Genomic DNA, 17,425 nt, shown 5'->3' with positions numbered 1-17,425 from the left:
CCAATCCAATTATGAATTTCTCATGCTGAGCTCATAGCTACGGGATTTAAAACTCCGCGAGGTATTATTACTACTACCTGAAAATTGACTCTGCCCATCTTCGGAGATATGCACTGTTCCGCAGCAGTTGAGACGCTGTGCTCCCGTGAAGCTTGACCGGCCATTCGTCTCGAGTCTTCGCGAGTGTTGAGCAATGAAGCGAACAATGGCCCAGGTGGAGGCACGTGGTCCCACATCGATGTCCATAATCGGCCACCTTGAAATCCAGGCGCCCTCGACGCACCGAACGAACTCGACGTCGTCTCTTTCATGGCGGCTAATTTCTCAACTGCTGTTCCCTGGTTTCGTCAACGGACCCTGCGGTGGGAACGTGCTGGCAGAACGTGCCAGAAGAACGTGCTGGTAGAGCACGCGGGCCGATGATGATGGTGTTAGTAAGGTACTTCGCAAAGGGTGCGTACGCACTTCGCGCTAATTGAAACCATTGGTCTATCTTTCTACTTTTCAATACGTTTCACATTATTAACTGTGTAAAAACTATTTTGAATAGATTCATATCGAGAGGTGCTCTAAGACTATTTTAGACAGTCATTCTCGCGCATGCACAAGAATATAGTCAGGCGTTCTAAATTACTTATTGGTTTGAATAAATATGCTTTTTTCCCCAAATTACTTTGACCTTCAGTGTTTTCATATATTTTAGTTTTCGGTTTATTTATATGATAGTACTGTTACTTCGTTTTTTTTTCATTGTTAATATAAAAAGCATCGCCGTCTTTCTCCCTCCCCTAGTGGGTATTGTCTAATAATGAGAAACAAGAAAAGAAAGACGGAAGAATCTATTCTGGTAAGCTTTGTAAAGAACGGAAAACATTCTTTGCATGACCTAGCGAGCTCCTTTCTGACGTTTCAAACAGGAAGTCCGGTACGAAAGAGACAACTAAGTCATTGGTTATATGTAAAGAGGTATTTCGTTACGTACGTTAGCATAAAGGTGAATTGCACAGCAACTGCAATACAACAGAAAGGAAGTGCTGCATTGGTAACTTCGTTTTAAATGCAAAACGTGAGTGCTGTACAGAGCAGGTACTCGAGACAACGGCGACACATAGAACGACACCATACTGTCTAGGTAACACATCTTTAGTATGGTTTTTTTCAGCAGTACCGTTGATGTCGTAGAATCACGCAATGATGTTGACTTTCCATCTCAGCATGCCATGATGCAGCAGCCGTTTGGTGGCGACAGTTTCTTGCTCGTTGTGGTAATTTGATGGTATTTAAGTTGATAGGGGTCTGCCAGTACGAAATATGTAGATATTAATCACAACAGCATGGGATTGCTACACACCCCTTTATAATTCGTGCATGTTGTGTGGAAGTGTTCCAGCTTCTTCTCACCATTCCACCCCTTCAAGGCCACATCTCTTGACAGCCCCGATCGTAGTCGAGCTAAACGGCTTTACTACAAGTCAGCTACATTTTGTTGCAGGCCTGCTGTATACTGTTGCAACAAACCATGCGTACGTACACTTCTGAAACAGTTAATAAACTCTGGACAAAATGACGACATATTTATATCCTGTAGCTCCTTCTGCACCCCGAAAGTTTAGATTCCAATGTCCTCATCTTCCACTCCCCCCCCCCCCCCGGGAAAAGTGCAAGAACTACGTTGGTGAGCAATGTAACTATGAGCGTGAGTGGCTGTTGCTATTCATGAGATTTACAAAGGCAGCGAATTGTCAAATCGTTTGGAATACATCGCGTCGAACGACGCAAACAACAAACTCTTGAGGTGAAAAGAAGGATGTTTAGGGAACAAATGAGTTCGCTTTAGCACTCTCTCATGAGAAATTGTGTAATGGCAAGCCAATTAAAGAGGCCGTAGTCACACCCTGGCCAGTGGCGCAGCCAGAGGGTGGCACACAAGTGCCTGCCAGCGCCCCCCCCCCCTCCCGAGTTGTTTCTTTTTTTTGTCATGCATTCATAGCTTGAAATGTAAAGTTGCATGTCTTGTCCCCACTTAAGATCAAGGAGGTGCGCCCCACCCCGAACAATTTCTGCATACACCCTTGCTCTGATGCAATGATAGCTCACAAGATACAAATTTCACAATGTCTTAGATGGACTTTCTATATTTTGGGTGAGTAGAAAGGTCAGTATGAAGGCAAGTGACAGCAGTTCAAGTGTCATGGCACGTGTATACGTTGTGCTACCAACGGAGTATTTTGTATTTTTAGGTCACAGCTCTAAAGAATCATGGAAGCTACCGAGCCACGGGACAAGTGGGGTTACAAGGTCGAGTTCCTTCTCTCGTGCCTCTCTCTTTCCCTCGGCCTGGGGAATATCTGGAGATTCCCGTACCTGACTTACCAGAATGGAGGTGGTACGTGCACGCTTTGAATTCATTTTACTCGTCAAAGATTCTTTGTTTGCCTGCAATGGCATAGCTGAGTTGCAGGAGTTTCCCAAGCATATTCTTACAACGGGGATCTTACGCTGAGCGCAGCTAACGGGCCGCACTGATGATAAAAAACAAAGATGAACAAAGAACACAGAGTGAAAGGGAACTCGAATGCAGGTCAGCTAGCGCTGTCTTTTGGAAAACTTTCCCAGATGTCATGTACGGGTCATTTCTGTAGAGGATTTAATGCCAGGATTCGAGAGATGTATTATATTATTCTCATGAATTCCTGAAGTTTTCACGTCAATTCTGAAATATAGAGTTCATGTTCCACGGTTAGTATTCAATACACATTTGCAGCTTGGTCTGCCTCAAAAGAAAAAAGAAAACATGGTAGAGGTCCCTCGCCGTTTCGCTCATGACCAGTGGCGTACCTAGGAAGTGAAACACCAGGCCCGTGCCCCCCCCCCCCTCCTCCAAAAAAATTCTCTGTACGCCTTTGCTCGTGAGAATATTTATCTAGAAGAATAAAGAGTAATACGGGATGAAGACAGTCATCTGCAGCCAAGATGTAAGTTTGAGAGCCCTGTCTTACAATACCAAACATGAATGCATTTGTTCTCGCTATATGGTTGTTATGAAGGAGCACATGGAGCGTACGCCGAGTATCACTTGGCGCTAACTGGGCGTCGGAACCAGTGGGAGAGGTCACGTGCTTTGTGGGCGTGGCTTTTCGCAGAGCCCTCTCACGTGTGCACTGCCACCAACCAAGCTGAGAAATACTTCTGCGTTAATAAATTCAGCTTCATAGTAGCCACGAAAGGGATGAAGATTTAAGAACTACCATTAGCTGCATCTCACTAAGGTGAAGTTGTACTTGTGATACGCCAATGAAAGTAAATTGGTAATTCACTAATATGGGAACAAGCACTGGCATGGCAATTCTGGTACGTTTATCATTTAGCCACGCTTGTTCAGCTGCCTTCCTGGTGCCATATGTGATCCTGCTCCTGGTGCTCGGACGTCCCATGTACTTCTTGGAGCTCATTCTGGGACAGTTCTGCAGCTCCTCTACCATCAAGTCCTTCGCATGCGTGCCGCTTGCTCAGTGTATTTATAATTCTACTTTTTCATTATTATTATTATTATTATTATTATTACTATATTATTATTATTATTATTGATAGTGGTAGTGGCAGTTGTAAGTAGTAGCAGCAGCAGCAGTAGTGGAAAGAGCACAGTGGAATGTATTAGTAATTCTCATATTTAAAACGCATGCATTATAAATGACAAAGTGGATAATAAGGAAGCGTGATGAGACGTATGAATGATTGTAGTCCCGCGTGGATAGCTTTAGTGCCAGCAAAAACGGGGACACACTTATATCTCTTAAAAGGACATCAGGCAGAATAGTTACTCCCGCTTTTCCCAAGCCTTTTGAAAATAAAACTGGCACAAAGTCGATCATTCCAGTTCAAGATAAGAATTATATTCAATAATTTTGATACTGGACCATAGTGTTACTCAAAGTAACGGTCAATTGACTATCAGAATACCTAATGCGACATAATTAAACCATTTTTTTTATACTTTAGGCAGCTTTCGTTTCAGCAGCTTGGATCGCTGGGGCGCCTGGGGGAGCTATCCCAACTGTGTGTTACCTATAATATTAATATGCCTTTTTTGACGTTGTTTAAATGGCTTCACCACATTCTTCTACGTGTCATTCGAAGCATCTTGCCTAGTCGGATTATATTGGAGAGGCCACATCGAGGGAAGCGCAGCTGCAAACACCCAAGAAACGGTCAGAAGTGCGTCGAAGTTATAAAAGTTCACGACCAAAATTTAACGTAAAGTGTATTCATTCCAACCAAAACTTCGCCAAATGTAATTTTTCACTGCCACTAAAGACACCTACTTATTTGAATAAAGGAAAGAATAGAAAATTTTAGGAGCTCGTTCACTTTTTGCGAACCTATATTACTGAAAACTAACACACACCTGTGCCAAGGAAAGCAAAGATGACGTTATTAGACGCATTTATAATGTCAACTTGAAGAAAGGCAGCATTTGTCAGCTGCCAGCGTGCGACGATATCAAGTGCTACGTGAAGCCAACAGGCATAAAAAGAATGTCCCACGCTCGCCTTCAAGACAGCTAGCGGCACCGCCACGCTTCCACGTTCAAATACACATATATGCCCTATAAAGTGAATGGAGAGATTGCCGCCACTGTAGCTGAATTGGTAAAATATCGGACGTGTTATTCGAACGTTGCAGGTTCGCCCCTGCCCATGGCAAGTTACGTTGCTTCACGTTTTTTTTTTCGTTTACATTAAAATTGCCACAAATACCATACTTTATACTTTCCTTCGCTTCGGGGTTGATTTTCAATAATATTGAGTCTATCTTTATGAAGTGTGTGCGTGCGTGCGTGTGTGTGTGCGTGTGTGTGTGTGCGTGTGCGTGCGTGCGCGTGTGTGTGCGTGCGTGTGTGTGTGTATGCGTGCGTGCGTGCGTGTGTGTGTGTGCGTGTGTATGTGTGCGTGTGCGTGCGTGCGCGTGCGTGCGCGTGTGTGTGCGTGTGTGTGTGTGTGTATGCGTGCTTGCGTGCGTGTGTGTGTGTGCGTGTGTGTGTGTGTGTGCGTGCGTGTGTGTGTGCGTGTGCGTGCGCGCGTGTGTGTGTGCGTGTGTGTGTGCGCGTGCGTGCGCGTGCGCATGTGTGTGCGTGCGTGTGTGTGTGTGTGTGCGTGCGTGCGTGCGTGTGTGTTTGTGTGTTTGTGTGTGTGTGTGTGTGCGCGTGCGTGCTATTCTTCCGTCGTTGCTTTCAGAGGATACTGGGTCTCTACAGGTAAATATGAGCGCACTGAGAAGAACGAACAAAAACACTGTTGAATTTGCGCAGGCGTGCCCATCGTCATGATGTACACTGTCTTCCTCACGAGCATCTACTACAGCGTGATTTCGTCCTACGCGCTCGCCTACCTCTACTACTCCTTGTGGAAAGTGCAGCCCTGGACCACGTGCAACCCGGAATGGACCAACGAGTATTGCTTTGTCCAAGGATCCGTATTCGTAAGTAATGAAAACAACTCGTCTGTGCTGTAATGCGTGCTGGTAGGCTAGTTGGTACATATAGTTCCAGAACATTGAAAAATGCTGGTGTTCAACGTGATTAAATCCAGCTTGCCAAGCGACAGCTGGAACTACCATGAAAATCATGAGGCAGCAGTATATGCATTTCCATAGGGGGCATATTTACTTACTCTACAAAGCTGCACAGCCTGGCTTATTCTGTTTGGTAGTTGTTTGAGAAGCTGATATTGGCCACTGTAGGCTTGATCTTAGGTTAAGGTGGAATCTTTGTACTAAAGCATTGCTGATCTCATAATGTGAGCTGGCTGCAGTTTATCCGCCGATTACTATTTGATATTGCATTGTATATTATTGCACCAACACGGTTCCATGACACGTTAAGCGTGAGTAAGTGCGTAGGAAGAGATAGTTCGGGTAGACTAGATTGGCTAGAAGTCACTTGACTTTTACAATCATCTTGCGATGATTTCTGTTTTCTTTTTAATGCATTCTTTTTCACATTCAGAAATCATGTAAGGAAGCCAACGAATCTCTGCTGATTCTTTTCGGACGCGTAAACTCTACCGAGAGTAACGCGGTGCCCATCAAAAACGGCTCCGTGGTCGTCATGGTGCCCCGAGACGAGTTCGAGTCCAGGTACCAGGGATGCAAGAACGCGAACGAGACCTCGATGGAGCAGTTCTTCTAGTAAGTGCATTATGCCTGTAATATGCGTTAAGTCTCGTACAGCTACGTGTTGCGGTAAACTTATTATTTTAAACACGCGTACGTTTTGTCGAGGTAAGGGCCCTCCGGTGAGAGTGGGAAGGTATGCCGTCTTCTGCGTATTGTAAATGATGGTGTGCTGAGAGCTGCATTTCTGTAAAATCGGCAGGGTGGTGAGCAGCATGTTCCTGGGGTAAATTATCGTGGTTAGTTACTTATTTATCTATTTAGTTGGTTAGTTATTATTTATTATTTACTATTTATTTATTTATTTATTTGTGTGACTCTCAGGGTGCATTTGAACATTATAGAGGGGAGGGTAGGAAGTATAGTTTAACCAGAAATGAGTATGAGATTATGTTAACACATTACTATGAAGATAAATATAATGGTAAGTTTTTACGTGCGAGGAGTACACTTTATTAAAAGACAACTGAACTCAAACCACAAAGAATACACTAAACAGGCAATAACACAAACGCCGGTTAGTACGATTCACGATTGCGAGTTTATTAGTGCATTCTTGAAACGAGTGGGGTCGGTGGTGCTTACTAATGATGCAGGTAGGTTATTGAAATCTATTGAGTTCTTAGGAGGGAATGATTGTGAACATGCGAAGGTGTTGTGACGAGGTACGCTGACTTTGTGCACGTGATCATGGCGAGCTGAATAGCACGGTGCCGGATAAATCCAAAGTGATTGAAGGAAAGCATTGTGGTGATAGGTTTTATGAAATTAGGAAGTGCGTGATTTCCTTCCCCGAATTCAGAGTAATGTAATATGGAGCGCACTCTTCAATAATGAAACACTATTCAGTTTTCAACTTAAGATATTTAAGAGCGTGTGCTGCCGCTGTAGTGACTGCTGCTGTTGAAATTACTTAAGGGAGATGAAAAACATATTATGAGAATAAATATAATAATTTATAGGTGATTACGAAAGCCAAAAATGCCACACAAGCACTGAAACTAACCACTGGCTTTGACGTCCCTTATTGGTGGTGTTGGCGTCCTGCAGCGTAGGCGACGAGTAACGTAAAACAATGAATTTTGACGTCACCACGTGTGACCAAAGGTCGTCGAAATTTCCGACGTCACTATGAAGTCTTAAATTATGATAGTACGGCATCATCTTTCATCGTGGTGTCATGAAACGAAATCATGCCTCGGGCAAAGGTAAGCCGGTTATGCAAGCAGCGCAAACGCACGTAAGACAGAGAAATATTTCGTAGGGTAGCAAGGTGGTGTCGTTCTATTGATTGGGAGAATAAAGAATATGTCTCCCACCTTCATGTTGTTTTAGTTTATTGCATGTGGGACTCTATAATAGTTTTTCTTAATACATTAGGCAAAACCTCCACTGCGAAGCTGTCAAGAAACGTAATGAGTGTCAAAGTCGGAGCCTAATAGCGGTAGGGAACAATTTTCGTTGATGTTGCCTAACTATACCCCAATACTGGCTTCTGTAGACTGATACAGAATGGGCTTAAGAACACTTTTCCAGTGCTGCTTGCATGCCATTACAAAGTCGGGCTACTCCTACACGACACCACCAGCTAGGCGAGCTCGCTGCAATTCTACACACTCATCTATTTTTGTCTTTCTTCTCAATTTTTTTTTACGTCGTACGTTGCAGCAAGCGATTTCTGGGTCTTAGCTCGGGAATCGCGGAACTGGGCGGTGTCCAAGGAGACGTATTCGTCGCGCTTCTTGTGACCTGGTTTATCGTCTTCATCGCCGTGCGTAGAGGAATTCGTTCTTCCGGCAAGGTTCGTTTTCTCCGAGCCAATTTTTTATTAACATCACAGTGCTGTCTCTTCGAAAGAAGCCCATAGTGGCTTCAACCTCGTACGTCTGAATTTCGGGAAAGCCTATTATTGTGTAAAGATAATGCTATTGCTGCTTTTGAATGACAAGAAACACTTTCTTTTTTTCGCGTGCGGGAAATCTTTGAAAGACCGAAAGTAACTAACTAGACCAGTCATTCTAAATTTTATTGTTTGCCTTCCTTTAACTGCCTTGCGCTAACGCTGCCTTCCTTTAACTGCCTTGTTGCTGTGTTGCAGTTGTTGCAGTGATGCTTGCTGGACAACCTATATACTGTTAATTTATTAGCATTTTATTACTTTTGTAAAGAAACGTTAGATCAGTCTTCTCCTTATTGAATATCTTGAACCTTTCATGCCTTCGTTCATATCATTCGACTATTGAAATTTTTGTTGCTGATTAATTTCGTGAGACACTGGCTGCGCTAGTTGCACATCTTGCTTAACAATTTTGATTCCATGATTTGCTTAAAAGGTGTAAAATCTTGCGGGAAATAATTAACGTGTATAAAAAAGCGAGGCTTCTGCCCACTATGCAGCAAAGTCGCTGCTAAATCTGGAGAAGCAACCTTTCTAGAGCACGCTGTAGACTACCTTAAAGCAAACACTACAGGTACAGTTACAGGGCACCTACTGCGCTATAAAAAATGACATTGCGACGTAACAATTCGTAGCAGTACCTGTTCGTAGTTGAAAAACAGTGTGTGACGCACTATATGTGCTTTGCTGATTCTGTGACTGAGCAAGATGACTTCTGCGTCTGGGCAGTATGCAGTGGATTAGATGCTTCAAAGCACTGGCTCATTATCTCATAAAGTTTTCTATAAATACACTACATGGAACTTGAACTAAGGGGCAAGTGTCTACGTGAGCTGCAACGCTTGAAGCTTCAGTGAGCATGGGAATGATGGGTAGTACATTAATTTGCCTAATTTTCCTACATTCGGCTCCGTTTGACTTCACATGACTTGAAGCTGCCTTATTAGGAAACAGCAATCTGTCATATTATATCACTTACGTTTCACCGCCTTAATGTTTTAGGCGGACCAATTTAGATTGGGTAACACAGTTCAAAAGAGTTTGCTCTCTATTTTGAAACAAAACCTAAACACTTTCATAAATGAAGCTGCAAGTGCATTTGCATCCCACAAGCACAAAAACTAGGCAAATCCGTGCACTACCCATCATTCTCTTGGTCGCGGATCGATCGCAGTGCCAGGGTCCCCTCTAGTTGATTTTTGGAAACTCTATGCGTTATGCAACTCGCAATGGGTGACGACTGATGTTACTTAGGTGCTCTATCACGCAATTTCGCATCTATTAACGAAATTTCTTTGTCTGCATGATGTGTTTGTGCAGTCCCTGTCAGAAGCAGTTTGAAGCACCATCATGGCTTTCTAGCAAAGTACACAACCGCAACACCGAGGGCCCTGGTCCAAATCTCGCTGATTCATGCAGTTCTGTTTTAAATGCGAAGCATTTCTTAGCGAACTTCGGCGACTTTGAGCGTATCTATCTATCTATCTATCTATCTATCTATCTATCTATCTATCTATCTATCTATCTATCTATCTATCTATCTATCTATCTATCTATCTATCTATCTATCTATCTATCTATCTATCTATCTATCTATCTGTCTGTCTGTCTGTCTGTCTGTCTGTCTGTCTGTCTGTCTGTCTGTCTGTCTGTCTGTCTGTCTGTACATTGGTCTGTTTGTACATCGTAACAATACCCCAAACGGCATCAAGCGATACGTCAAACGGTTAACCCAATCTGCAGTGCCAACCAATACTGCAATACTGCTATGTAGTCATGTCAAAACATGACTACATGCCACAGTCAAGGCGCCAATGCGTTTCGACGTGACGTGGTGCGCGTGCTCGCCGGCGTTCATTTCGTCGCATCGCGCCGGCGTTGCCACGCAAGGCACCGGTCCAGCCATATACTTGCAGACGCGTGCCGCGCTGCGTTGCTTTGACGCAGGCGCGTTTTAGCACGTCCAGCGTCCCTCGGTCACAAAAAGAGGAAGTCACAGTGTTGTCTGGGTACGCATCGGCGTGAAATGCAGCATGTCACATTTCGCGCCGGTTGCCGTCGGGCCGCGCCTATGGACGCTGGTCGCGCCGGTCGCGCCTGGCGTCAGACTATAGAGTGCTCGCGTTTCGCTAACGTAGCGTCGCTGTGTTCAGCGTGCGCGCGGGTCAACACTACATTGGAGTATATTAGGCCCTTCATGATGTACTCGCGGCCCTTTTGCTAGCTTCACATACCGTATAGCAAATTTGGTGTTACGTGACGTCAATGGATGACGAAATATATGACTGGTGCAAACATGATAATCCTGACACGCGTGTCATTTAAGAAAACGACACGCGTGTAAGAACATGACACGCGCGTACTCAAAAACTTTCAAAGCAAAGAAATGCGTTAGCCTGCCGAAGGGAATGCCTACCGCTTCGATGTTTCATCAGAGTCCACGAAACCGAGCCAGTTGAGTTTTTATGTCCTTGAGACCAAACATACCAAACTGCTTGCATATTTCCAACGAAAACCCAGACTGTTCTGCCTCGCTCGACGCAGGTAGCGTTCTTGACTGTCCTCCTGCCTGTACTCATGATGGCCGCCCTACTCATACGGGGCACGACTCTCACTGGTATCAGCTTCGGCATTGCCTACTACCTGCTACCGAAGTGGCCCCGACTTCTCGAATACGAGGTGAAATGTGGAACAGTTGCAGTACAGTTCACGCTTTTTCTAAGACACTGGGCCTGAGCTGACATGTAACGCCTGTAGGGCATCCTGAAATCTTAGTGGGTCGGGTGGGCATGGCGGAGAGAAACTTGAAGTTTTTCTCGTTGGTGAGATACTTAATGGTGTTTTTTTGTTGTTGTACTCAGTAGAGAGCAGAATGAGAATTATTCTTGTAACGAGCAGTGACATTGGCTTGTCTTAATTACTGAGAAGGTAGACTAGGGCTAGTCATTTCACTCAAGCTTGCATTTTGTATGGTATATGTATTGCTGCTTTTTATGAAGTGTACAGCCACCACCACGTCTCTATAGAACGCTCAAGTGGCCGCTTTTCGCTCTGCAGGCCGAAACCTTCGGGCAATTTCGGACTCTCAAGTGATGTATCAGGAACATGCAAGGCCTAGTTGTCAGCTTGACCCCGTCAGAGCCTAATACTGCCCCAAGGTTTCGCCCCGCAGAGCGAAAAACTGCTGTTCGCGTGCTCTACACAGATATGGCCGCGGCTGTACGTGTTCGTCTGTACGTAATTTTCATTGTGTTCACTAGAAATTTTGTTTTCAGGTACTGTTAAGGCGTTTATTAGTCCGCAACGAGCGAGAATATACAATGGCGACAGTCACAGCCAAGCGCGGGCTCTCAGCGTGAGCGGCGTCCTTGTTGGGTAGCCCCACTAGAAGGTACTCAAGAGTTCGACCCATTTCAGAGTTCGGAGGCTTCGTTACAATTACCCCCGGGGTCAGAGAGGGAGCCGCCTGGCGACCTAACAGCTTGTTATTATGAGCGAGTTATAATAAGCCTTCAGGCGCTCCACGTTGACGATGTCTCGCCCACGGCGGTGCATGTCCGAAGATTGTTCAACGGGTTCGATCAGATAGTTGACGGGTGAGGTGCGCTCGATGACACGGTAGGGGCCTTCGTATTTGGGACGTATTTTTGAAGAGAGGCCAGCTGCAGAGGTCGGGATCGAGAGCCATACAAGCGCACCAGGAAGGAACGTGGGCTCAGAAGTGGTGGAGCCATCACGAATACTCTTCTGCCGCTCTTGCTCTTGCGTCGTAAAAGTCTTGGCAAGCTCGCGACACTCTTCAGCAAACCTGGCTGTCTCGGAAATAGGTGCACACTCAGATGGATCCGGCGTGTACGGCAGAATCGTGTCCATGGTGTGCCACGGGTGCCTTCCGTACAGCAAGTAGAAAGGTGAAAAACCAGTCGTGCTCTGAGGGGTGACGAAGGGCAGTATATTATCCTAATTAGTGTGGTTGGCAGCGACGTACATAGAAAGCATGTCGCCGAGGGTCAGGTTAAAGCGTTCGGTGAGGCCATTCGTCTGTGGGTGGTAAGCAGTAGTTTCGCGGTGGACAGAATGGCACTCAGTCAGAATGGCTTCGACGACTTCCGACAAGAAGACACGGCCTCGATCGCTGAGAAGCTCTTGGGGTGGTCCGTGGCGCAGTATAAATCGATGCAGCAGGAAGGACGCAACATCGCGCGCAGCAGCCGCAGGGAGAGCGGCGGTTTCGGCGTATCGCGTTAAATGGTCAACGGCAACGATGGCCCAGCGGTTACCAGCCGACGTCAGAGGAAGTGGTCCATACAAATCGATACCTACGCGCCCAAAGAGACGGTCAGAGCAAGGTAACGGTTGTAGACTGGCGTGCGACATGTGGGCTGACGGTTTACGGCGTTGGCAAGTGAGGCAAGAGCGAACGAACTGCTGCACATAGCGGTACATCTTGCGCCAGAAGTAGCGTTGTCGAATGCGATAATAGGTTTTGAATACCCCAGAGTGCGTGCATTGCGGATCAGAATGGAAGGATTCACATATCTCTGACCGCAGATTGCGGGGTATCACGAGTAACCACTGCCGGTTGTCGGCGTCGTAATTGCGTCGGTGTAGGAGGCCGTCACGAATGGCGAAATGGCGAGCTTGACGACGCAAGGCACGCGTGGATGGCGTTGCGGATGGATCAGAGAGCATGTCGATGAGCGGGCCGATCCAATTATCCTTTCGCTGATCGGTAGCGATGATGTCAACATCAATGGCAGAAACAGCAGCCGAGGATACTGAGCAGAGCACATCACCTTCAGGCAGAGGGGAGCGTGAGAGGGCGTCGGCGTCAGCATGCTGGCGTCCGTTGCGGCACAGCACGCGGTTGTCGTAGTCTTGTAAGCGAAGAGCCCAACGAGCGAGACGGCCTGAGGGATCCTTCAATGATGAAAGCCAGCATAGTGCATGATGGTCGGTGACGACATCGAATGGGCGACCATACAAATAAGGTCGAAACTTTGTAAGAGCCCAGACAATCGCCAGGCACTCTTTCTCCGTGACGGTGTAGTTTTTCTCGGCTCTCGTGAGTGTACGGCTTGCATATGCTACGACATATTCAGGGAATCCGAGTTTTCGCTGCACCAGGACAGCGCCGAGGCCTACTCCGCTGGCGTCCGTGTGCACCTCCGTTGGGGCTGTAGGGTCGTAGTGGCGTAAAATGGGAGGCGACGTCAACAAATGACGGAGCTTCGCGAACGCGTCGTCGCACTCGGATGACCACGAATTGAAGGGCCCGTTGCTTCCAAGGAGCTTCGTCAGCGGTGATATGATCGTGGCGAAATTTCGTATGAAGCGTCGGAAGTATGAGCACAGGCCCACGAAATTACGCAGTTCTTTGACAGATGCAGGTTTGGGGAATTCGGGCACGGCCTGAAGCTTGGCAGGATCAGGAAGAATGCCGTTTTTGGACACGACGTACCCCAGTATGGTGAGTTGCCGTGCTGCAAAGCGGCACTTTTTCAGATTTAGTTGTAAGCCGGCATTGCTCACACGTGCGAAAACTTCTTTCAGACGTTGTAGATGCGTGGAGAAATCCGGAGCAAAGACAATGACATCGTCGAGGTAACACAAGCACGTGTACCATTTCAAGTTGCGCAGAACGGTGTCCATCATGCGCTCAAAGGTCGCAGGTGCATTACATAGACCAAACGGCATGACGTTGAACTCGTACAAGCCGTCTGGCGTGACGAAGGCGGTCTTTGGTCGAGCGTCGTCAGCCATGGGTACTTGCCAGTACCCCGAGCACAGATCGAGAGAAGAAAAAAAAATCGGCTCCATGAAGGCTGTCAATCGCGTCATCGATGCGTGGCAGTGGATAAACATCCTTGTGAGTGATCTTATTGAGCCGTCTGTAGTCCACACAGAACCACACAGAACCGTCTTTCTTCGCAACAAGAACAACAGTAGACGCCCATGGACTGTCCGAGGGCCGAGTAACGTCGCGTCGGAGCATATCGTCAACCTGATCATTAATTACTCGACGTTCAGCAGGCGACACGCGATATGGACGTTGCCGTAAAGGTGGATGGGCACCAGTGTCGATGCGATGCGTAACAAGGGACGTGTGACCGAGAGAACTTCGCCCGACATCGAAAGAAGAACTATATTCTTGTAACAGGTCCGGAAGTTGGGAACGCTGTACGGCCGTAAGGTTGTCAGCGATGGAGGGGCCAAATACATCAGCAGACGACAAATCAGAAGTGGAAACAGCATTGATGGTACACGACCTGGAGGCGCGCGTGTCATCGGGTACGTCCAGGACTTGTGCGTCGTCGACTGGTTCCACTCTGCCGAGACATTCCCCTCGAAGCAAGGTAACAGCGTACGGGGACGGGTTGGTTACAAAAATAGCAGTGTTGCCCTGGTTGACCTGCACTGTCGCGAAAGGTACTAGCAACCCTTTCCTGCTGCAAGCGCGGTCAGATGGCGAAACAAGTCCAATGGTGTCGGAGAGGCCAGCGCAGTAGACAGACACAGCCGTCGTCGAGTTTGGAGGCACGGTTGTATCGTCTTTCGTTAGAATCTTGCTCAGTGTCGGGGGACTGTCTTCTGGCGTCAAATGCGAGAAGGGTGAGAGCTCAATTTCGGCGGCGGCACAATGGATGACGGCGTCATGGCGGGAGAGAAAGTCCCATCCCAGGATGACGTCATGAGAGCATGCCTGAATGATGATGAACTGGGCGACATACAGAACGTCCTGGATGACAACGCGAGCTGTGCACCCTGCTGTAGGATGAATCCGGTGCAAATTTGCAGTACGGAGCGATAACCCAGAAAGTGGCGTCGTCACTTTTCGAAGTAAGCGGCAGAGTTTTTCGTCCATAACTGATACGGCAGCTCCAGTGTCAATAAGAGCCGATGCACAAACACCGTCCACAAGCACGTCAATGACATTTGAGGGGCTGCTCTGAGGGCTTTCACATTGCGATAGCGTCGCAGTCCTTGCCTCAGGGACTGCGACGACTAGTTTTCCCGCTCATGAGCTGCCGCACTTGGCCGCATGGGAGACAGGGAACGGCGTCGTGGAGACGGTGATCTTCGAGATGGACCTGGGCGAGATCGAGGTGGCATAGACGGCGGTTCTTCGCGATAAGGACGGCTGAGGTGGCCAGCAACAGGTGAAGAAATTGGAGCCGGCTGTACGCGATGGCAATAACGGGCCACGTGACCGGCGTAACCGCAGGCAAAGCAGATGGGCCGGTTGTCGGGTGTGCGCCATCTGTTCACCGGGGTAGGTCTCACCCATGTCGCAAGGACTGATGTACGGAACGGTGGCTGCGTAGTGGACTGAAGCTGAGGGGTTACGTCAACATACGTAGCGGGCACACCCGCTGCAAAGGACGGAGGCCGAGTGGCAGCTTCGGCGTAAGTCAGAGGGGCGGTTGCTGGAACGACTTGGGGTGGCCTGGCGACCACTTGCGCGTAACTCAGGGGCGCAGGAGCCGGAGGTTGTGGAGGGTGGTACGCAGGCATTACCTCCGCTATTTCCTGTTCAATCGCTCGGCGGATGGGAGGGAGAACGGTAGTTGCCGATTGTTGAACAGCAGGTTGGTGGGCAAAGGGCAGGAGCGAGAACTGACGCGCGATTTCCTCGCGGATAAAGGACTTCAGGTCTGCCATCAACGCCACTTGGTCACAACTGGCCTCCAAGCCAGCAAGCGTTGCAGCTCGTGGTGGGGAGCGTCGGGTCATCGAACGCTGCCGGTGGATCTCCTCGTAGCTCTGGCACAGTGTGATGACCTCAGCCACCGTGCCGGGGTTTTTGGCGAGCAGCATCGTGAAAGCATCATCGTCAATGTCTTTCGTGATGTTTCGGATCTTGTCAGACTCGCACATGGTGTGATTGGATTTGTTACATAGGTCCACCAGCCTCCTGAGCACGTTCACGCAAACGCTGCTCGGCTTGCAGCTTGCAAACAGCAGGGCGGCCGAAGACGTTGCCGATTGCGGTCTTGAAATAGGACCAGGTGGCAAAATCGGACGCGTGGTTGTTGTACCACAAACTGGCGACACCGGCAAGGTAAAACACCAAGTTGGTCAGCTTGCCGTCCTCGTCCCATTTGTTGGGGACGCTCACGCGCTCGTAAATGGCGAGCCAGTCCTCCACGTCAGTGCCATCAGCGCCAGTGAAGATGGGTGGATCGCGGATTCTGGGGACACCGGGACAAGGGGGTGGCATTGGAGGAGGCGTTTGCTGAGAAGCGTCGTGATACATAGTAGATGGCAGGGTACGTGATCGTAGCTCCAAAGGCATAGACAGGGATCGCAGCACTCTCCACCAAATTGTTAAGGCGTTTATTAGCCCGCAACGAGCGAGAATATACAATGGCGACAGTCACAGCTAAGCACGGGCTCTCAGCGCGAGCGGCGTCCTTGTTGGGTAGCCCCACTAGAAGGTACTCAAGAGCTCGACCCACTTCAGAGTTCGGAGGCTTCGCTACAGTACAAACAGTTCCCATTGTAGATACGCGTGTATATTGGGGCACATTATGAATGTCATGAGTAGGCAATTGTATAAAAGGTATGTCTTGTCTGTATGTAGAATTCTTTTGAAAAATAACACTCTCTTAACAGAAAATGGCACGGCCAAGCATGTCGTCGAGAACGTAGTAGCCGGCGTTTTCCAGCTCGTCTGTTCCTTCGAGCGCTGGCAGGCAGACGGACCTTCTGGTAGTTTCTAATATACTTGCGTTATTTTCTGCAATCACTATGTCAATTTCGAGAACATAAATGTCAGGCGTCACTTGAACCAGTGATTGACAACATAAGGGGCTTTCGAAGGGGCCTTCCGGCCTCTTTAGCATTCCAGGGGGTCCGGCTGTCATGCTGTTATCATAAGCGGTCGCAGTCGTTTGGTGTAATGCAGGCAGTAAAAATAGTATAAATTGAAAAAAATATAGAAAGTAAACTACAAATAAAAACAAAAAAGAGGAATTTGGTTGGAAATTAAAATTTCGTATCCATAAAAAGGCAAAGACAAAAACTGCAAAATAAACAAAAAAAGAAAGATGGGAGGAAAGAATTAGAAATCCGAAGAGAAAGAAGGCTGCTCAGCTCTGCGCAATCAATGCGTGAATATCAACTCATTGACATTGGACACTACATTCACCACTGTCACAAAGATGTACAGCACGCGTACTAATAACTACCGCCACCCTTCGATGTTTCCGGTTGACGTTATTTAGGGTCAAAATGTTTTTATTATACACGTGCATGAATATGATTATATTTAGGCTTCATGTCTACAGATACTTCTAACGCACTCATGTAAGTCTTATATTCTATACGTGTCGATTGAAGATAGCGCTGCAGTGT

General features: G+C 47.5%; 1 protein-coding gene across 1 annotated transcript in view; it reads left to right on the top strand.

Moving 5' to 3' along the window:
• Positions 1–2,259: 2,259 nt before the first annotated feature.
• The window catches only part of LOC119164971 (sodium- and chloride-dependent glycine transporter 1), a 30,928-nt gene continuing 15,762 nt past the window's right edge, over positions 2,260–17,425 (top strand). The window contains exons 1-6 of the mRNA XM_037417170.2: positions 2,260–2,386; positions 3,383–3,514; positions 5,309–5,478; positions 6,005–6,186; positions 7,840–7,972; positions 10,613–10,747. Of these exons, the coding sequence (XP_037273067.2) occupies positions 2,260–2,386; positions 3,383–3,514; positions 5,309–5,478; positions 6,005–6,186; positions 7,840–7,972; positions 10,613–10,747 (879 nt within the window). The remainder of the gene's footprint in view (positions 2,387–3,382; positions 3,515–5,308; positions 5,479–6,004; positions 6,187–7,839; positions 7,973–10,612; positions 10,748–17,425) is intronic.

Source organism: Rhipicephalus microplus, chromosome 9 (genome assembly GCF_043290135.1).
Source record: "Rhipicephalus microplus isolate Deutch F79 chromosome 9, USDA_Rmic, whole genome shotgun sequence".
NCBI lineage: Eukaryota > Metazoa > Arthropoda > Arachnida > Ixodida > Ixodidae > Rhipicephalus > Rhipicephalus microplus.
This window is presented reverse-complemented; position numbering and strand designations above follow the sequence as displayed.